General features: G+C 41.2%; 1 protein-coding gene across 8 annotated transcripts in view; it reads left to right on the forward strand.

Moving 5' to 3' along the window:
- The window catches only part of LOC126278139 (uncharacterized), a 219,808-nt gene that overhangs the window by 178,867 nt on the left and 17,968 nt on the right, over positions 1 to 22,973 (forward strand). For all 8 annotated transcript variants that reach the window (XR_007550660.1, XR_007550662.1, XR_007550664.1 and 5 more), the window contains one exon: positions 20,990 to 22,084. Coding sequence is in view for 2 of the 8 variants with exons in the window: in XM_049978041.1 (XP_049833998.1) it covers positions 20,990 to 22,084 (1,095 nt within the window). In the remaining 6 variants the exon portion in view is untranslated. The remainder of the gene's footprint in view (positions 1 to 20,989; positions 22,085 to 22,973) is intronic.

Raw genomic sequence — 22,973 nt, forward strand, 5'->3', positions numbered from 1 at the left:
GAGTGGTAGAGGGTAAAAACTGTAGGGAAGACTGAGACTGGGATATATCCAACAAATAATTGGAGACTTGAGATGTTAGTGCAACTCTGACATGAAGATGTCGGCATAGGAGAGGAAATTGTGGAGGCGTGCATCAAACTAAAAAAAATAATAGTAATACTCCATAGGCTCTGTATTCAATCTTAAGTCGTTGCTAAGATTTTTTCTGTTATTAATCTGTTCTTTTACCTCTGTCTATGTTTTGTCTATGCGAAAAATGTCAAATTGCACTATATTTCGGAGTCCATTTGAAACTGTTCATTGAGCTAAGGCAAGGGCATATGACTTCCAATAGGACTATGTCTAGTAAAGTACTGCAGTGTTCAAATCAACATACGGGCACATGACGGTTTAACATACCTTAGCCACTTGAGAAGGTTATCGGGAGTTTCGACGGCTGACCTCGCTGAAAATTTGCAATATTTTGACGGGGCACTTGCTCATAATCATCAGATGATGGTGCCGACTAGACGTATATCCCAGCAGGATGGCAACTCTTGTGCAGAAACACTAATCGCTTCCTTCAGGCAGTAACGCTCTAGTACTCTGATAACAGCGCTCTCTAATAAAAGGCGAAAGAAATAGGTCTCCGTGTGGATAGCCGTATCAGTGGGCGCAAAGTAGTAACTTCTTAGCTCTCTTACTGTTTCATCGTCTGTAGTCCACATAGTTTCAAACTATCTGCAAAAATGTTAGTTAATACTCCTACAGGAATGTAGGTTAATGTATCGACGACACATGGCGAAGGAAAGTGCTGCTCACGGATAGGCCTATGTCGTACAAAACGCGATGACTTCCCTTAGACCTCGTTCCCTTCGAACCCCAGCCGCGACTGTCGTGAGAAAATCAGTGAGCAACTTCCTCTACTCCAACGACGAATTTGTTAGTAGAGTCAGTTGTGATGTTTATATTATTGGTAATGTCAAATGACTTCTGTGTTATATAAAATCTGACCCCTGCACGTTTCCAGAGACGTAACGTAATCAACGTAAATAAATGTTGTACACTGAGGTAACACAAGTCATGGGACAGTGTTATGCACATATACAGTCGTGGCAGTATCACGTACACAAGGTATAAAAGGCCAGAGCATTGGAGGAGCTGTCATTTGTGCTAAGATGATTCATGTGGAAAGTTTTCCGACGTGATTATGGCCGCACGACGGGAATTAACAAACTTTGTATGCGAAACGGTAACTAGAGCAAGACTCATGGACATTTCATTTTGGAAATCATTAGGGAATTCAGTAGTCCGCAATCCACTCAGTGTTAAGAGTATGCAGAGAATACCAAATTTCATTCGTTACGTCTTACCTTCAGGGGCCCACAGCCTTCACTTAACGACCTAAAGCAGCGGGGTTTGCTTAGAGTTGTCAGTTCTAACAGGCAAGCAACAGTGTGCGAAATAACTGCAGAAATCAATGTGGGACGTACGACGAACACATCCGTTAGGGCAGTGCGGCGAAATTTGGCCTTAATGAGCTATGGCAGCAGACGACCGACGCGAGTGCCTTTGGTAACAGCACGATATCGAATGCAGCTCATCTCCTGGGCTCGCAACCTATGGGCTGGACCCTAGACTACTGGGAAACCGTGGCCTGGTCAAATAAGTTCCAATTTCAGTTGGTAAGAGCTGATGGTAGGTTATAGTGTGATGCAGACCTCACGATGCTATGGACCCAAGTTGTCAACAAGGCACTGTGCAAGCTGGTGATGGCTCGATAATGGTGTGACTGTGCTTACATGGAACCGATCATTTACAGGGTATAGTTACGTTCGGCTGCGTCGAGGCCAATTGCAGTCATATATGTCCTACATGTTCCCCAAACGTTGGAATTTTTATGGATGGCAATGCGCCATGTCACCGGGCCAGAAGTGTTCGCAATTGGTTTGAAGAACATTCTGGACAGTTGGAATGTATAATTTGGCCTCTCAGATCGTCCGACATGAATTCAATCGAACATTTCTGGGACATAATCGAAAAGTCCATTCGTGCACAAAATACTCTGGTGGCAACACTTTAGCAATTAAAGACGGCTGTAGAATTAGTAGGGGTCAGTATTTCTACACGGGTCTTCCAACGACTTTTCATTCCATCTCAGGTCGAGTTGCTGCACTACGCCGGGCAAAAGGAGGTTCAAAATGGTTGAAATGGCTCTGAGCACTATGGGACTTAACTTCTAAGGTCATCAGTCCCCTAGAACTTAGAACTACTTAAATCTAACTAACCTAAGGACATCACCCACCCATGCCCGAGGCAGGATTCGAAACTGCGACCGTAGCGGTCGCGCGGTTCCAGACTGTAGCGCCTAGAACCGCTCGGCCACATCGGGCGGCACAAAAGAAGGTCCAACACGATATTAGGAAGTATCCCACGACTTTTGTCACCTTAGCGTTGATTGATTTCTCTCTGATGATGCGGCACTACAGTAGCCTAAAAACTATCTTAACGTGTATCGTATGCACATCAGTGTATCGTACATTTACACGTTTTGTGACAATTTTATTAATACCTTTCCAATTGAAATATGTTTTAAGATTTTTTCAGTTATTTCACATCCATGAGGATAATTTCACTTACCATCTGCGGAAGGGACATTAGGATAACCTTTTTGAAGTCTATTATTTATTCTTCTTATGACATTCTGTTTCCTAGAAGATCTCCACTCTGTAGATCTGTGTAACAAAAATTGCATCTTCTCCAGTCCCATAATTCGAATAGCAGGGAAAGTAAATGAAACAGTGGGCTGATTCGGTAACTGGAATTTGAGTTCTGATTATAATTGCATTAATCTTTTATGAAAGGATAATTTTCATTGTTGTTGTTGTGGTCTTCAGTCCTGAGACTGGTTTGCTGCAGCTCCCCATGCTACTCTATCCTGTGCAAGCTTCTTCATCTCCCAGTACCTACTGCAACCTACATCCTTCTGAATCTGCTTAGTGTATTCATCTCTTGGTCTCCCTCTATGATTTTTACCCTCCACGCTGCCCTCCAATGCTAAATTTGTGATCCCTCGATCTCTCAGAACATGCCCTACCAACCGATCCCTTCTTCTCGTCAAGTTGTGTTACATGCTCCTCTTCTCCCCAATTCTATTCAATACCTCATCATTAGTTATGTGATCTACCCATCGAATCTTCAGCATTCTCCTGTAGCACCACATTTCGAAAGCTTCTATTCTCTTCTTATCTAAACTATTTATCGTCCACGTTTCACTTCCATACATAGCTACACTCCATACAAATACTTTCAGAAACGACTTCCTGACACTTAAATCAATACTCGATGTTAACAATTTTCTCTTCTTCAGAAACGCTTTCCTTGTCATTGCCAGTCTACATTTTATATCCTCTCTACTTCGACCATCATCAGTCATTTTGCTCCACAAATAGCAAACTCCTTTACTACTTTAATCAGAAGTTCAAAAAAGGAAATTGTTGGTAGCCTTTCAAGCTGCGATTGGTCTAAATCCTAATGGATCTGCGTTACTAGGAAAACAGCAAATAGTGATGTGTCATATTGCTTCTGATTTGTTAGGCTATAGCCATGTATTTTTAACAGATATCCTTCTACCTCTCAGCTGTTAGGTCAGGAACTGTGGCATTCACGTTTCACACCGCTATATTTTCTTGTTTTTGCAGCAATTGCTATTGAGGTCCAGAAAGGGTATTATCTTAGAAATTGCCTTTCGCTTCCAAACTCATGACACTAATTTTACCGGTCGTCTTCATAGACGGGACACAATCTCCTAAACATGTATCTGGTAACAGTAATAGTGTTTTACTCGTACATTCAAGATTTCATTACTCATAGTAGGAAAACTACGTCAACAGAGGTCCGTTTCTGAATGTAGCGTGTCTCAGCTGACGTTTCTTCGCCCATTTCATTGTACAGAACGTCCTCGACTACTGCGAATTCAATGAGACTAAAAAAATAAACATCGTTTCATATCCCAACAGTTCAATTATGGTTAAAAAGTTTAGCGCCAATAAGAAAACCAGCATCATGCGTAAGAGCATCGTGTGGAAACACCGAAAATGAGTAAAGTTTCTGGCGTTACTAGCAGGCCTGTGTTAGTTGGTATATGACCCTAGCAGTACAGTAAGACCGACAATTTTCTTACATTTTCAGATTGTGAGGATGTATTTTTTAAATTAAAAACCGTCATATTTGCAATTTGTAGAGACGTAAGTGCTCGTGCTTCTACAACAAGAAATAAGGGCGACTTTTTACTTAATTATTAAGTTAGTGCTATATCTTGTACAATTTGTAAAACAAAGTTTACCACTTGTGTAGTAATTAAAGGAAGGTAGCTTAAAACAGAATGTATGTTGATTTTCCTTCTTTCTGTTTTGGGTTTTTAGAGACCACGTAAAATAATGAAATGCATTCAGTCTCCCGTTTTTCAGCTTGTTTCTCGTTTAGAAAACGTTCATCATCATCTAACTCTTTCCGCCTTAATCTCGCCAACAGTCGTTTCTCTTCCCTACTCTCTGAAAACCTTAAAAATCTGTACCAGATTTCTAAATATAGTTTTTTTTTTGTATCGTATCCTCTGGTTAACTTTCCTACTTTTGTAACACACACACACACACACATATATATATATATATATATATATATATATATATATATATATATATATATATATATATATCCTTTGGTTAGTCTACTGTTGTCCACTCTCACTCTACATTCAAGGAACCTAAGCCATATTTTCTTGCTCTGTCAAACATTTATTCACTTTCTTAATTCTTAATTCTTCCAGAAATTTTCTGACTCTCAGTATCTAAACCCGTCTTTCTTTGTTCCCACTTCTCCCAAGATTTTTCGTCAATAGGAGTATTCATTCTCCAACGTATAAAGACTTACAATTTTGAAAAATGCATTACAGTGTGTGATGTGTGTTGATTGTGTGTACCGTTATCACAGAGAGAGATTAGTATAGGAAAATAGAGCGGATAAAGACTGATTGAATAGAAAAAGGAAAATTTAAATGCGCTGCGTGGAAGGGAAAAAGGATTCAGAAGTAAAGAAGGTCAGGGTTTTAGATCACGTCCACATCTAGGTCATTAGAGACGTAGCATTAGATCAGCTGAAGAAGTTTGTGGGGCTGAATCAGTCGAGGCCGTTTTAAAGGGACTAACCGGTATCATCCAACGAATTTTACGAAACATAAAATCAGGAAGACTACAGAGGACTGAAGCTCACTCTTTGGAAAATGCATTACAGTGTGTGATGTGTGTTGATAGTGTGTACCTCCTTTCTTTCTTTTCCCATCGTCGCTTGTTGCTCGTTTAAACAAATTACGATCATTTTACTGTCTCAAAACACGGAAAAATTAAGTAATACCGTTATTACAGACAGGGTGATAGTATAAGAAAATAGAGCGGGAAAAGTCTGATTAAATAAAAAAGGAAAATATATAGGCGCTGCTTGGAAGGGAAAAAGGATTCAGAAGGAAAGGAGGTCAGGGTTTAAAATCACGTCTACATCTAGGTCATTAGAGACGTAGCATTAGATCAGCTGAAGAAGTTGGTGGGGCTCAATCAACAGAGGCCGTTTTAAAGGGACTATCCGATATCATTTTAAAAGCATTTTACGGAAATAGCAGAAAAACAAAATCAGTAAGACTGAAAAAAAATAGGAACAAATCGTTCGTAATGTAATTGAAGGAACCATCCAGTCATTTTGTGAAATAATTTAGAGGTACAACGGATATATAAATTGCTCTGACTGCAACACTACACACCAGCAATAAAAAAACAGACTCACTTCCAAATGCGAAACCGCGTGAACCTGCAATATGCAACTGACGCCGAGGTGAACAGTTTAGTTTCGATGCGTAAGTTAAAATTCATCCTGAGTTTCTAGAGTAACAGGTGGTTCAAACGGATCATACTTCATGTCTTTCTGTTGTGGAGTCATGAGCCCTCATCATAGATTGTCGTAGTTATTATAGAGAAAAGAATTTAAATCGTTATCGATCTGACACACTTCTCACGTTTTACGACCTTAGTATCCTGTTGCGCATCAGAGCCAACTTCGCGCCACGGAGATTCCACAGAGACTCATGTTTGTTTGTCGGATGGAGACCAGTAATACACTGCTTACTGCCTCTCTTTACTACTTCCGGCATTCGCCCACGGGCTGGTGCACTCAGAAGTGACATATGATGTATGGCAGGGGCGCTCGACAGTAGATAACGCGGCACGCTTCCAGTTCCACTGGCAGTCGGATTTCGGTTAAATCACTTGCCTGAACAATCCTAACGTTTGGTGTATTTTCTCTGATATTATGAACATACTTAACGTATGATCTGTGTGAAGGGAGAAGATTGTTTATTTTGTGTACCTAGACAATTTGTCGGAGGCCAACGTTTCGTGTTTCTCATTTAGCTAATGGAATGCACTTTGGCACTCGTGCAAACTAAACAAACATGGAACGAATGCTGCTGCATGCTCATAAATTTCCTTGCGACCATTATGACTCTGTCGTAGATGGGATTGCCTCGAAATTCTCTCGAAAAATTAAGATTTTCAATTTCCCTCTCCTATTACAATACCGCTTCGTCGCTTCATTTTTATTTATTTCACTTTGTATGATCAGTCCGAGATACGCGGCCAGTATGATTGGTTTTTATTGATGTTTTTAGCAACCCTAGAGGCTTTCATCTAGTTACTTGTGTGACGTTGCAGTTTTTTTCGTGGAGGGTTGGGTATAGACCATTGCGCCAGCCATTAATAAGTCTTCCCAAAACTACAGGGTTCTCATAAACTATTTCTAAACAAATTTCACCTTCTCCTGCGAATTGTCTTAGATAGCTACTTACATTATTTACTGAGATTTCATGTATGCTGCGAATAGTTACGGTCACGAATTAGATTTCCTGACATTGTGGTATATTTCTTTTTAATTAATTTTTTGTTATTTTCCTGCCTTCTTATTGTGGTTGGCTACGTATTCCCGCGATGTGCAGTGCGGGATACTATTTATCGGAGTGGCTGTTAGCACCATGTTTTATTTTTAATTAGGCTGTGAAAAACCAATCACGTCTGCTGTGCAGCGAGCTACCTTAATTTAAGTATTATCTGTATTTTTCTTACTTGTCACTTCTTCTTCTGCGTGTTTTTGCTTTTAGGAAGCTTTAATAGTAGAGTGCTATTAAGTGTTCCATAGATCTCGTGTGTGTTTCGAATACAGTCAGAGAGTCCCTTTAGTCAGCCATAGTGCTCGTAGTGCTAGTGTTTGTTTTCAATACCGTCCAGAGACAGGTAGTGCTATTTTCCTTGTTTCTACAAGAAGTGGTTAGCAATCACAGTTTAGTCAATAATCAACCGCCTTTAGTAAATTAGCAGTCTAGTTAAAAGCTGATTAACACTCTATAGTAAATTGATTTCTTAGGATGGCTAGGATGTGTGGCTGCTGTGTACGGACGCAGGAGGAGCTGGCCACTCTTCGCGAACAGCTGAGCGTGTTGATGGCCGCGGTCAGCCGTCAGCGGTCAGCTGCTGCCTCGGAGTGTAGCGGCAGTGGGGAGTCTGGTGCGTCGCATGGTGCACCCCAGGTGTTAGATGCTTCACCCACTGTCCCTGCTTAGACACGGGTTCACAGGTAGATGCCGTGTTTCTTGACTTCCGCAAGGCGTTTGACACAGTTCCCCATAGTCGTTTAATGAACAAAGTAAGAGCATACGGACTATCAGATCAATTGTGTGATTGGATTGAGGAGTTCCTAGATAACAGAACGCAGCACGTCATTCTCAATGGAGAGAAGTCTTCCGAAGTAAGAGTGATTTCAGGTGTGGCGCAGGGGAGTGTCATAGGACCGTTGCTATTCACAATATACATAAATGACCTGGTGGATGACATCGGAAGTTCACTGAGGCTTTTTGCAGATGATGCTGTGGTGTATCGAGAGGTTGCAACAATGGAAAATTGTACTGAAATGCAGGAGGATCTGCAGCGAATTGACGCATGGTGCACGGAATGGCAATTGAATCTCAATGTAGCGAAGTGTAATGTGATGCGAATACATAGAAAGATAGGTCCCTTATCATTTAGCTACAAAATAGCAGGTCAGCAACTGGAAGCAGTTAATTCCATAAATTATCTGGGAGTACGCATTAGGAGTGATTTAAAATGGAATGATCATATAAAGTTGATTGTCGGTAAAGCAGATGCCAGACTGAGATTCATTGGAAGAATCCTAAGGAAATGCAATCCGACAACAAAGGAAGTAGGTTACAGTACGCTTGTTCGCCCAATGCTTGAATACTGCTCAGCAGTGTGGGATCCGCACCAGGTAGGGTTGATAGAAGAGATAGAGAAGATCCAACGGAGAGCAGCGCGCTTCGTTACAGGATCATTTAGTAATTGCGAAAGCGTTACGGAGATGATAGATAAACTCCAGTGGAAGACTCTGCAGGAGAGACGCTCAGTAGCTCGGTACGGGCTTTTGTTGAAGTTTCGAGAACATACCTTCACCGAAGAGTCAAGCAGTATATTTCTCCCTCCTACGTATATCTCGCGAAGAGACCATGAGGATAAAATCAGAGAGATTAGAGCCCACACAGAAGCATACCGACAATCCTTCTTTCCACGTACAATACGAGACTGGAATAGAAGGGAGAACCGATAGAGGTACTCAGGGTACCCTCCGCCACACACCGTCAGGTGGCTTGCGGAGTACGGATGTAGATGTAGATGTAGATGATTGCAGGTTCAATGCGCACAACAATCAAACCGCTAAACATTTTGCCATTCCACCAGATGGGAAATTTCCACACAATGTTTATCAGTAATTGAGTATAACTACATAATCAGAAGAGTAAATTACAAATTTATTGAACGTCCAGTAACTCTAGTACGATGCAATGTCATGAAACCGAGAACAAAACGTCTCTCTTTCTGCGCTGTCGACATCATATAAACAAGAGCTCTTTTTTTATTAATAATATTCCTTTACGAGGAGTAGTGGACAGTTGAACTGCGGCCATGTAAAAATTACGCACCAGAAGCGTTGTGACGTCCCTTCCCTCCTCCGTTCGCGGGAGTGCGACTCGTAACGATGTTCGTCCCCGTCGGTATGACGTGCAACAGCACCTGTAACTCTCATAACCCCGCGTGGCTTAGAATTATTCTGTTGTCTGTCCGCAACAGTCTTCCCAGCATGTGCGAACTGGTAAACTGCAATCGTTGTTTTTATGCCTGGTTTGGTTAGTTCCGTGACAACATAAAATCTTGATTCTTGGTTTCATCATTACGGCCATTTTTCACATCATACATAGCAAGGATGAAGTTTTGCTGTCTACTATTCCGTTGCTATGCCGTTGGTACGTCAAGTTATAAACAACGGTCCGACGTAACTCCAGAAATAAGTTATGTTGGAGTAATTGTTTTTAATACGCCGTAATACTGGTTTAAACTAATCACTTTTCACTGCCCATTATTCATGTACTTACTTAGTCGCTTAAAATTTTTAAAGAGTCAATCAAGTTGCATTAATACATATTGTACTGTCCGTTTAATGAGTTAGGCGACACGTAAGATTTATCTTTTGACTCAGATTTTATTGTTCTTTCTGCAATTAATTTTTTGGCCCTACAGCACACGCACACCGATATATCATTCAGTATTAACTTCTGTTCAGTACAGTAATCGTGACGCTGACGACAGCTTTTGACTAATCGGCGTACTTGTCTTTCTTCGTGTTTTCGTTTTATTGTGTCCTACTCAAGTCTACGAATTGTTTTTCTGTCGTTGATCCATTGCTCTCAAGGTTTGTAACTGCTCATCAGTACGAAGGCTAAGTCCGATAAACCAATATCACTCAACTGAAGTCTAACACTCGTCTTACTATACCGTCGCGTTGAGATCGGTAAAGATTAACTTTCATCAGTCGAATGATTGAGCAATAATTCAGTCTCCACCTCACGAATTATCAAACTTCCAAAACTGAAACAGCGTAATAGCCTTTGCGTCCAGACAACTATCGCAAAAGTACTCTAGAGTGACTCACGAGCAACTAACTAACTAAACATTTCCATATCCGAGTTGCATTGTAGTCGCATTGAATTTCCTTTTCGAAGCAGCTACAACCCTCTTCCATGGTAAATGTTATCTTTGACTGAATTACTTTCTTGGATTTAACCTTCGTCCATATGATTTTTAATTTATTCTATATATGTTTGATAAAGAATGTATGACAATCCTTTCCTTTTATCTCCCCTTTTTGTATGCTATTCTCAGTATTTGAATGATATAGGTTTAATCAAAATATTACCAGTGTAGATTTTATCGTCAATAGTTGCCGTCACTGTCAAGATGACTCACTTCCCTACTTTAAGTTTCCACAAAGTTTGTCCTTGGGACGTTACAGCGTCTATGACTCTCACTGATGATAAACTACTACCCTGACCTCGCGCGAAAGGCGAGCAACAATAATTGTTGAAATAAACTAATAAGCACTTTTGGAATGTTATAGCGACCCAGCAAAGAATATTGTAGTGTTTAACCAGACTGATACGCTGGCATACCTTCCGCTTCGTCACCTATTACGTCACGTGCATGCGAGTGACAATTGCTAAAGCAAGTGGGAAATAGACAAGGAAAAATTAAACTGACTGTATATTCTAAGCAAGGGGGATCATAGAGTTTGTTTCAAATAGAGTCATTCGATTTCAGAAGACTATCTCCGACATTAGTGAAGATATAAACTTGGGGTAAATTTTTGACGTACACATTGGACTCCGAAGTTTTTATTTGCAAAGGAACCATCTGAGCCGGCCCTGTGGCCGTGCGGTTCTAGGCGCTTCAGTCTGGGACCGCGTGACCGCTACGGTCGCAGGTTAGAATCCTGCCTCGGGCATGGATGTGTGTGATGTCCTTAGGTTAGTTAGGTTTAAGTAGTTCTAAGTTCTAGGGGACTGATGACCGCAGATGTTCTTCTGGAGCCGGCGCTTGGATGCAGTGGAGCGCCGGACAGGGCCATCTTTGTGTGTTGAAAATTGTGTGATCTGCTGAGGTATGAAATGCGAAAATACTCCGCAGAATCGGCGAGGAAAGGTGTATATATGGAAAGACCGACTAGAAACAGGGGCAGGATGATAGGACACGTGTTAAGACATCAGGGAATTACTTGCATGGTATTAGAGGGAGCCGTAGAGGGCTGCGACCCAGCAAAGAATATTGTAGTGTCTAACCAGACTGACACGTCGGCGTACCTTCCGCTTAGTCACTAATCACGTCACGTGCATGCGAGTGACACATACTAAAGGAAGTGGGAAATAGGCAAAGGAAAATTAAGCTAGATGATGCAGTGCGTGAAAATACTGACTGTATATTCTAAGTAAGCGGTCCCATAGAGTCTGTTTCAAAGAGTGTCATTCGATTCCACGAAACTGTCTTCGACATTAGCGAAGATATAAACTTGGGGTAAATTTTTGAGTCACGCACTAGATTCAAAAGTTTTCATTTGTAAAGAAACCATCTGATTACACCAGAATATATATTTTACATGCTTTCACGTGTAATCTTGAGGTACTTTTTACAATTACGTTTGGGATCGAAGTTTTCATTTACTTCTGCCCCACCACCAGGCGCACTACAGAAATTCGGACAGCATGTCCAGAGTTACTGCATTCACTGTTGTTGTTGCGTGGCGTCGCTCTTCGTCCAAAGTTTTTAGGAGATGAAACACGCGGACAGTCTTTCACAAAGCACCAGAAAAAAATCGTGTTACCGAGAGATCAAGCAAAGTTGGAAGCCAGTGGCGCAATGCAGTATCTGCACACCTCTTAAGCTGTAAGAGGTGCAGTGTCCTACTCTCAGCGAACATCACGTCGCATAATTGTAACTGACCCGTGAGTTGCACCTGTTGAAACAACGTTGCGTGATGAACTAACGAGTGAGCGCAGTGATGGCCCCTACCGGAAACTACAAGAACGTGCAGTTTACAACTGTCGCCGATGAGAACTGTTTAGTCTCGAATCGTACGTTAAAATTCATCTTGAATATTTATTTTAATTCATCCAGAAGACATAGTTGCATGAAGTCGGGTGAATCTTTTTGAACGAACCTGAATTATTAAAAAGTACAGACGAAGAGGCGAAGGAGTCGGATTTGTCAGTTGTTTAAGGCACAGAACACTAACCAGTGCTTACCGGAGTGCCTAGTTTGCTAGCGGACCGAGACGGACTCGAGGCAGACGCTGTGCAGTGTAAGCACCGCGAAGAGCGCGTAGTCGCTTCGCGCCTTGTCCGCCCCGGGGGAGGCTGCGCAATCGATACTGGCGCTCCGCCCGCATTCCGTGCCGCGGTCGCGCTTTACGCGCGACACCCTATTATCTACTCCACTGGCCAAACTGTCTCTTACTCTAAAGGCATGCTGTCGCCTAATATACACACAACACTCTACACTACTGGCCATTAAAACTGCTACACCAAATAGAAATGGAGATGATAAACGGGTATTCATTGAACAAATATATTATACTAGAAGAAATCAGTACCCAGAACAACCACCTCTGGCCGTAATAACGGCCTTGATATGCCTGGCCATTGAGTCAAACAGAGCTTGGATGGCGTGTACAGGTACAGCTGCCCATGCAGCTTCAACACGATACAACAGGTCATCAAGAGTAGTGACTGGCGTATTGTGACGGGCCAGTTAGTTGCTCGGCCACCATTGACCAGACGTTTTCAACTGGTGAGAGAGATCTGGAGAATGTGCTGGCCAGGGCAGCAGACGAACATTTTCTGTAACCAGAAAGGCCCGTACAGGACCTGCAACATGCGGTCGTGCATTATCCTGCTGTAATGTAGGGTTTCGCAGGGATCGAATGAAGGGTAGAGCCACGGGTCGTAACACACCTGAAATGTAACGTCCACTGTTCAAAGTGGCGTCAATGCGAACAAGAGGTGACCGAGACGTGTAACCATTGGCACCCCATACCGTCACGCCGGGTGATACGCCAGTATGGCGATGACGAATACACGTTTCCAATGTGCGTTCACCTCCATGTCGCCAAATACGGATGCGACCAACGTGATGCTGTAAACAGAACCTGGATTCATCCGAAAAAATGACGTTTTGCCATTTGTGCACCCAGGTTCGTCGTTGAGTACCCCATCGCAAGCGCTCCCGTCTGTGATGCAGCGTCAAGGGTAACCGCAGCCATGGTCTCCGAGCTGATAGTCTATGCTGCTCCAAACGTCGTCTAACTGTTCGTGCAGATGGTTGTTGTCTTTCAAACGTCCCCATCTGTTGACTCAGGGATCGAGACGTGGCTGCACGATCCGTTACAGCAATGCGGACAAGATGTCTGTCATCTCGGCTGCTAGTGATACGAGGCCGTTGGGATCCACTTCGGCGTTCCGTATTACCCTCCTGAACCCACCGATTCCATATTCTGCTAACAGTCATTGGATCTCGACCAACGCGAGCAGCATTGTCGCGATACGATAAACCGCAATCGCGATGGGTTACAATCCGACCTTTATCAAAGTCGGAAACGTGATGGTACGCATTTTCCTCCTTACATGAGGCATCACAACAACGTTTCACCAGGCAACGCCGGTCAACTTCTGTTTGTGTTTGAGAAATCGGTTGGAAACTTTCCTCATGTCAGCACGTTGTAAGTGTCGCCACCAGCGCCAACCTTGTGTGAATGCTCTGAAAAGCTAATCATTTGCATATCACAGCATCTTCTTCCTGTCGGTTAAATTTCGCGTTTGTAGCACGTCATCTTCGTGGTGTAGCAATTTTAATGGCCAGTAGTGTACTTCATCTGCTGTCCTTTCAATTGCTCTTCGCACTACATTGTTACCTACTCCTCGAAACCAAGCGGGGTGGCTCAACTGTTAAGGTACTGGACTCGAATTTGGAAACATAGGCTTTAGATACCTGTAATATGGAAGACGATGAACATACAGATTATAAAATCCATACCGTGAATACAATGGGACTCGAAACCTTAAAGTTTGTTTGGTGGCTACTCGCCTAAGAGATGAAGGCTAGGCAGATAAAAGGCCTGTTTGCATTTGGAATTACTTTACAATGTTGGCAACTTAAAATCCAACACCGTGTAGCGCCCTTGCGCGCAACAAATATCACATTGGCATGAGGTGTACAATGAACTTAGATATGCAACTGATTAACTTTACCGGTAAAGCGCACCAGCATGAAGTAGGTACATAAACATCTACATGCATACATAGTCCAGAAGCAACCGTACGGTGCGTGGCGGAGGGTACTCTGTACCACTACTAGTCATTTCCTTTCCTGTTTGACTCGCAAATAGAGCGAGGGAAAACGACTGATGTACGCCTCCTTATGAGCCCTAATTTCCCCTGCCTTACCTTCGTGATCCTTACGCGATATGTACGTTGGTGGCAGTGCTGTCAGCTTCAAATGCTGGTTCTCTAAATATTCCCGATAGTGATCGTCGAAAAGATACCCTTATCTCTAGTGAACACTCGCCGTCGAGGACAACATACTGGGTTCTATTACTCAAGAACTCGTCGAGCCACTCACGTATCTGGGAACCTATTCCTTATGCTTTTACCTTCACTAACAATCTGCTGTGGGGTGCCGTGTCAGAAGCTGTCCAGAAGTCTAGAGACAGGGGCTCTACCTGTTTGCACTCCGTCTTAGTTCGCAGGATCTCATGTGAGGAAAGGTCAAGCTGAGTTTCGCACTAGCCATGTTTTCCAAAACCATGGTGATTCGCGCACGTAACCTTCTCGGTCTCAAAAGCTTATTGTATTGGAACTAAGAATATATTCCAAGGATTCTGCAGCAGATCGATGTTACGGATATTGATCTGTGATTTTGCGGGCCCGTCTTGTACCTTCCCTATGCGACTTTAAAAGTCGCAACTATTTATTTACAGCTCGCACAAAATACGTACGTATTTCAAAGTTTTACTGACTTTCAAAGCAGTCACCAGCATTGTGTATAACCCGTTGCCACCGATGTGGAAGTCGTAGGATACTCTTAGCAGTCCAGTTGTGTTGACAGTTCGAGCGACGCGTTCTATTGGCCGACGAATTTGTAGCAGTTCTGAAGCGAATGCCATGAAGTGTTCCCTTGAGTTTAGAAATCGAGTTGAACTTAAGAGGGTCAGGGAAGTGAAGTAGGTGGTATAGCGCTTAGCAGCCCCATCAGTCAAACAAATCAGCAACAGCTTGCGCTGGACGTGCTCGAACATTGTCCTGCAGAATGATGGTCAGGTCCTACAGAATGTGTCAGCACTTCTGCCTCTAAGCTGGTCGTAGGTTGTGTTCCAAAAATGAACAGCATAGAGACAGAAGTGATGACACTTTCTGCAGGACCTGACCATCATTTTGCAGGGCAATGCTCGAGCACGTCCAGCGCAAGCTGTTGCTGATTTGTTTGACTGATGGGGCTGCTAAGTGCTATACCACCTACTGCACTTCCCTGACCCTCGTAAGTTCAACTCGATTTCTAAACTCAAGGGAACACTTCATGGCATTCGCTTCAGAACTGCTACAAATTCGCCTGGCAATAGACCGCACCGCTCGAACTATCAACACAGCTGGACTGCTAAGAGTATCCTACTACTTCCACATCGCTAGCAACAGGTTGTGCACAATGCTGGTGACTACTTTGAAGGACAGAAAATTTTGGAACACGTATCTATTTTGTACGACCTGCAAATAAATAGTTGCCACTATTAAAGTTCCAACCCTCGCATACAGGAGTCGCCTGCGATTTTTTCAGTAACTTGGGGTTTGCGCTGGCGAGAGATTGTGATAAATGCAAGCTAATGCCGTAAAGTACTCTTTGTAAAACCGAATTGGGATTTCATCCGGACCTGGCGACTTATTTGCTTTCAGTTCTTTCTCTGTGCCAGGGATGCTTATTACTCTGTCGTCCATAGGGGAGCACGTTCGATAGTCAAATTACAGTATGCTTGTGCGATTCTCCTGCGTTAACGATTTCTTAAATGCGAAATTTAAAACTTCGGCTTTACTTTCGCTATCTTCTATTATCAAAGCAATTGCGAGAAGCCTCAGTCTGACTTCGCGGTTTTGCAAAGGACCAGAATTTTCTCGGCTCTCGGCAAGATCTATTGCTAAGATATGACGGTAGCATCGATATTTTTTCAGATGCAGGAATTCTGTTAAATGTTGTCACTACCGCGTTCTTGTTTGAACCGGGAATGCAACGGTCATTGCTTCCTCAGCATTTTCTAAATTTCGTTATTGAACCGCGGTGGGTGTTTTTGTCCGTAATCCACTTTACTTGGCACATCGTTATCTAGAGCACGATTTACAGTCTCTTTACACTCTGCCCATAATTCCTCTATGTCCAAATTAATGGAACCAAATGATGTCAGTTCACTAAGGGATATGAGTAACGCTACGTACATTTTGTATGTAACAGTTCCTCATTCAGAAATGGCATTTAAATGTTGGTTATTCCGAGAAGGTGATCCCATGCCTTGTGTAAAGTGAATAAACGTCCAGCAGTACGGAATGTCAAATTAAACGCATTTCAACTGTCTAAATTTCCAAATTTTTATTTTATTGGGCTACCAGCTTTGGCGCTGTACTACGCCATCAACTTGAAAAGAAAGCACGTTCAGACATAGAACTTATTGGTGTGAATGAAAACCTTGCCAAGTCTATCTCAATCACTAAACACATCTGTACACAGGAACACATTCACAGAATCTCTAAAATTCCCAAAATAGCAAGAAATAACTTGATTGATGACCATGAATCCCCTTTTCCCAACTTCTGAAATTCACTACATCCACCCCGGGGGTCACAACACTTCTTCACTAGACAAAGGGAGCCAGCCGGCTCCTCTATTTTGAGAACTCCAGACCACTTCACAAAATTATGTAACATTCAGGCCTCCAGCCAATTTGAAGTGGAGGCAGAATGTACGCATTTTCATGTGTTTGCTGATAGAGCTTCTGTAAGGTACTGCTTCCTGGACTATCATGGGGAAATTATTCATCCTTACAGTCAGCCTAGTTGACTCCTACTGCCACAAATTTTGGAGGATTATGGGAAGATGGGCTCATTGTCTTTAGACTGAACTAAAATACCTTTCCCCTGCAAGTGGAAACAGGCCAAAGTGACTACAATGGTAAACAGGTCTAGCACAATTAGGCTTCCAGGAAATGAGGCGTTATATTACTTCATTCGCGAGGTACCAGTCTTCGAGCACTGGGGCATTCTCTTACAATTCCTGGTTCGTCACAGAGAGATGGTCAACCGCAATGTTCTTTGTCATTCAGACTTGTTTGAGCACAATGGAACCTAAGACCATCTGTGCCACCTAACAAGTGTCATATGATGCTGCATTGTTGCCGTACACTCCCACCAACCCAGTATGGATTGCTGCAGCATTGTACACTTCAAATGCCACCATACTGTTGGAACAGTCTATCTGTTCCCTTTATTTGAATAAAAACTTTAGTTACAAATTCTGTCAGGATTAAAGAATTCGGTGCGCAGCAGAAGCTTCTTGCTGGTTGCACTTACATAAAGGATCAACACTGAAATTTTGCAAGTCCTTATGTTAGGCTCAAGTCTGTTGTAATGCTGTGTGAATCTCAGCCAGAGACAAATAACAAATATAATCCAGGTTCACAGTGCAATTTGTTGATAGAGCAATAACCAGTGCATATTTGATGAGCATGCAGGGAAGAATGCCAGAATGAGTTGTCTCTGTGCACGGAACTTTATACCACTCCAGAGATGACGGTATTGCAGCATGTGACATGGCATGATAGAAGAGGGTGTATCTCTGACCCATTGCTGTCTACTTCCTACTTGCTGCAATTATGTGCACTAATTGCAGCTGTGAGTACATGTCTCATTCTCTGTGTCTGGCTACAGCAAGCATAATACTCAACTTTATAAATGGGCTATGCTGTTTTGTTTTCGTTTCTCTAACGGCTTGCTAAGGTACTGTGGCATGGGGATTTCAGGTGTACCATGACTGCAGAGATTTATCTGTAAGAAACCAAAAAGCCACACAGAGAGAGGACACCCTAAAAGAATTTCTCAACCATCTGAACAGCATACATGAGAACATCAAGATCCTAATAAGGAAGAAAAAGGATGGCATGCTGAAACACTTGGTCTACTGAAAGAAAACACACAAGGACCTGTACCTCAACACCCACAGCTTCCACCACCCAGCACAATGGAAATCCATGCTCACTGCCCTTGTCCACAGAGTGCATGACATTCGACAAGGACAATCTGTCAACTGCCTTTCAGAAAAATGGCTACACTGGAATGCAGGTTAGACATGCTCTCAAAATAAGCAAGAAGAAAGATGACCTACAGGAAGAGGAGGACAACAAGAGCCTGGCATTGCTTCCTTACGTGGGGCTGCCCACGGCAAAAATTGCCAGACAAACAAGATCAAAATCATCTTCCAGCAACAATCAAAGAGCCTGGCATTGCTTCCTTACGTGGGGCTGCCCACGGCAAAGATTGCCAGACAAACAAGATCAAAACCATCTTCCAGCAACAGTCAGGAACATGCTGGTCTCAATGAAGGATAACTTGAGTCTCAGAACACTGGGTGTCTACAGCATTTCCTCTGAATATGGAACATAGTATATTGGACAGATGCAGCCTTACATCACACAATGCATCTCTGAGCATATGATAAGTGTTTGCCTCAGACAAAAGGAAAAATCTGTGGTAGCAGAGAACCGCCTCAGTGAAGAACACATGTTTCAATTTGAACAAATCTAGATGCTGTGTAGAGCGAATGGTTTCTGGGACTCAGTTATTAAAGAGGCATTAGAGATATGAGTCAATGATAACCTGGTCAGTTGGGATAGTGGCTTTGAACTTAGCACTGATTGGGACACAAATTAGCAAGAATATAATGAGAGAAAATCCATGGAGGCAGGACAGTGGCAACTGACGGAAGAAACAAGCCGCACTGAGACAAGACAGTGGGACCCACCACCCATGGCTCCCACCTACCACACGCCGCTGCGCCGATTCCACTCACACCTGATTAGTCCGACCAATGCCAAGGATGCAGAGAACCCAGTAGCTATAAAGACCCGAATGATTCATGAACCCAACACATTGCCTGAAGATGGCAAGTAAGAAATTTGCTGAAATATTGCTGGAGAATGATCTATTGACTTGACTGTCAACTCAAGAAGATTTTATCATCAAGATTTGCTGAGAAAGCCAGCATTCTCATGTACCTTAAAGTGTTGTAATCAATTAATCAGAGGTCTAAAGTCGTATAATATAGAAGAGTATGTCTACTGATATGAATTATACATGAGGCACATGGATCTTGGTGAGGTTGTGAAGCACCGAAACTTGATTTCTTCTAGCCAGTTTGAGATGCTTAACTGATAAACACTTTTTATCTAGTTGAGTGCAGCAAAAATGATCATTCATTGTTTCATTAAGTTATGAAACAATAAAACTTGTTTGTTGTGACCAGTCTAGGATACTTAACTCATAAATATGGTTCATGTGGTATAGTGCAACATTCATCATCTTTCAGTGTTTCATTAGTATTTAAGAATAACTAGTGAATAAAAGCCACCAGAACACTGACAAAGTTCTGACCAGAATAGAACATAATAAATCATTATTCACCTATCAAATAATGTTCAAATAATTGGCTTTACCAAAGTTTACACTGTAGTCAAATTTTATACAATAATCAACTACATACATAGAAAATAAGTAGCTTAGTTAAGAATTTTAAGATTCTCTTTAATACTTATGAAACACATATATTATAAAGATTGTTTTCTAGGAAATCTTCAGTTGAATAGAATTTGCTGTATTTTAGCCAAGTTTGTAATACACTTTCATATTTATTTGGTGGTATTGTACAAACTGAGTATGGTAACTTAGTGAAAAAATTTATGCTTAAATACAGTACTTATAATAGAGTAGCATATATATCACTGATCAAAGCAAAGTCAATTCCACTCTTTAAAATTGTATGATTTGTTCATTTACTTCATTTAGTCCCAATAGTCTGATTTCCTAGTTGCTTTAACAATACTGTAGGTAAATTGGTGCTTGAAGAATAGACATAAAACTTACGGTTCACATCGATACAAGCTGATGCCGACTATTTAGATTTTGCCTGGTTCCTTCCTTATATACAGTGACATATTCACCTTTAAGTACACTGGTAACATTTAAAACTGTTTGGAAGTATCCATCAATTCAAATATTAGTCACTGAAGACCTCATTGTTATAAAAACATCAACATGTTAGTTCTTTGGCACTAAATGTCTAATTCCTCTAATACATCACTTTGCTATCATATATTCTAATTACTTTAATATCCCTGAAAGTTCTGCTTCATAATAGAATGTACAGAACTTGATGAATGAATCTTAGTTGTGCATATGGGATTACCAATGTTCTAGTCATTTTCTTGTTGAACGTAATGTTTTCTTCATCTTCTTATGTATGTTAGATACTTTCTTTATTTAAAAAAAGTACAATATTTAAACATTTGTCACAAAGCTGAAAATTACCTGACAGTCAAAGTTGTTTTAGTTACCTGAGTCTCACTAAACAACAGTGGAACTTAGAGCTACAAAACATAACAAACTTGATAGATTGGGTTGTACATTCAGATACACCATTTGCATATATGAAGGCATAAAAACATTACGTATTCTTCATTAATTTATATTTGGTACTCTCTGGTAGCCCTAATTTAAAAGTATTCATGTCTGTTGTCCGATTTCCTGTCCATGCTAAAGAACCATTTGAGGCATTTGCAATGAAAGGAATCTGTAACTATGTGTAGTGTTATGTTAACTTGATTTTGTGTATAACATTAAAGATTTTCAATAGGGTTGTGCTAGATTGGCAGAATTTATTTGTGCTCTGGTGCTTTATTGAAATTAATTTTTTTCTTCTGTAGTTACTAATATTTTCACTGTTTGCAGTTATGCTGTTGCTGCTTTTTTTACCATTGCTGAATGTAACATCTGGAACCAAGGAGACAGAAGAGGAAGATGTGTATAAAGTCTTACTACCATCTAGTCAGACATTATTGAAAAAGCATGTACAAGCCATATCCAATTACCAAGATCCAAAGGCTGTGGAGAAAGAGAATTTTGTTGCTATTGTAAATCAACCAGGAGTTACATTTGTCCATAAAAGAGCTATTTCAAGTGGTGAATTGGATCTATTAGAGCTTAATTCTGTACAGTCTAAAAATGGGCACAGTGACAGTGATTCCAGTAGGAAAGCAAGTGTCTTCCATGAACAGATCACTACTGCACTGTCTGCTGACCCAGACAAACTATTAAACCCAAATAAGGAACATCCAAGTTTACAAGTTGTAAATACTGCAGCCATATGGAAGAATGTGTTTGAAACAAGTGCAAATGCCCCAGTATTAAAGAAAGTTGGAGACAAAAGTGTATTTTTGTACAACATAAATTCGAACACAAAAAGTGAAAGATTTAACAAAGTGGACAGTGAATTTCAGTATGGTTTCCAAAACATAAATTCTCATAGTTTGAAGAAGAACAAGAGGTCTGTCATTACCCTTGGTGATTCAGAAACTGTACAGACAGTGGACTGTGCGAACAGGTCATCAGTAAATAGCACTTGTGGAAATGATGGTAGGTTTAACTTCGTGCCTGGCAGTGATGATTCCAGCAGAACTGCAAGTAATATTCAGCTGAACAATACTTCCAGTGACAGAAATCGTAAAAGCGTGAAAGACTTTAGCATGTTTACACAATCAAGACTGACATTGCCATTTCAAAAAAAGAAGTTAGTTGATATTACAGATAGCAGTATGGGTTACAGATCACCATCAACTATTGATTCTTCTCAGAAACATCAACCACCTTCAGGGAACAGCAGTGAAACCAGCGCTATTGCAAGCAGATCAATAAACATATCATACTCGATCCCCAGTGTGAAGTCAGCTGGAAGATTATCAGCTACAACCATCCCTCCTGAAGGTCTGGATGCTGCATCAATAACAGGAATTACTGTGGGATTAGTTGTCTTCCTTGGCATAGTAGGTAAGTTTTGATGACCATCTGTTTTCATATTCATGATGAAATACCATGTAAAAAAAAATACATCTTAGTACATGTATGTGCTCACATCTTGTATACTGCAGGGACAAAACCAGAACAGAGTTAGCTGATAAGGACCATAAACTCTAATGCAGTAGTATAGAAAGTAAACATACTGATAACCAAAATTTGATACCTGAGCTTTCAAAATTATTATGAAAGTTTAAATAATCCATTTGTCTTTGTTTCGTAATTGAATGGCAAAGGAAACGGCAAAAAATGTGATGCATTGATTCTTAATGGTCAAATAAGTGGGTTTGGAAGAATGGATTCAGAGAAACTGAAGAGTGTTTTGTGATAGAACCACTGTATATAAAGAGAAAATTATAAAGAAGTTAAAAAGCAGACACAAGTGAAATAACAAGAACTGTAATGTGAATGCATGTGACAGGGCCAACAGTTGTAATAAATTCAGTTTCAGGAGGCTAACCACTAAAGCGAGAAAAAATAAATGAGAAAAATTGGAAGCAGAAGCATTTTCACGTATAAACAGTGTTAGTGTCAATATAAATTAAAATGGTGAACTAAGGTGTCGAAAAAAGAAAAATAAGAAAGAAGGGTAAGAAACGAAGTGACAGGTAGCAGGAAAATCAGAAAATGGAAAAAAAATATTGAGCACATGAACAAGAGTGCTGGTGAACCAAGCCAGTGAAAAGGATAAACTTAGAGACTAACAGACTGAAGAATCCAACTGGCCCAGGAAATATGAGGTTAGTGGGAGTCAAGAGAAAATCCCAGAACAGGAAAAGAAATGACTACAGAATGAGTTAAGAGAATGAGTTAAGATAATTAGAGGAATGTCATCATGTTTTAGTAGTTATTTTACTGTTTC

This window comes from Schistocerca gregaria, chromosome 1 (genome assembly GCF_023897955.1).
Source record: "Schistocerca gregaria isolate iqSchGreg1 chromosome 1, iqSchGreg1.2, whole genome shotgun sequence".
NCBI lineage: Eukaryota > Metazoa > Arthropoda > Insecta > Orthoptera > Acrididae > Schistocerca > Schistocerca gregaria.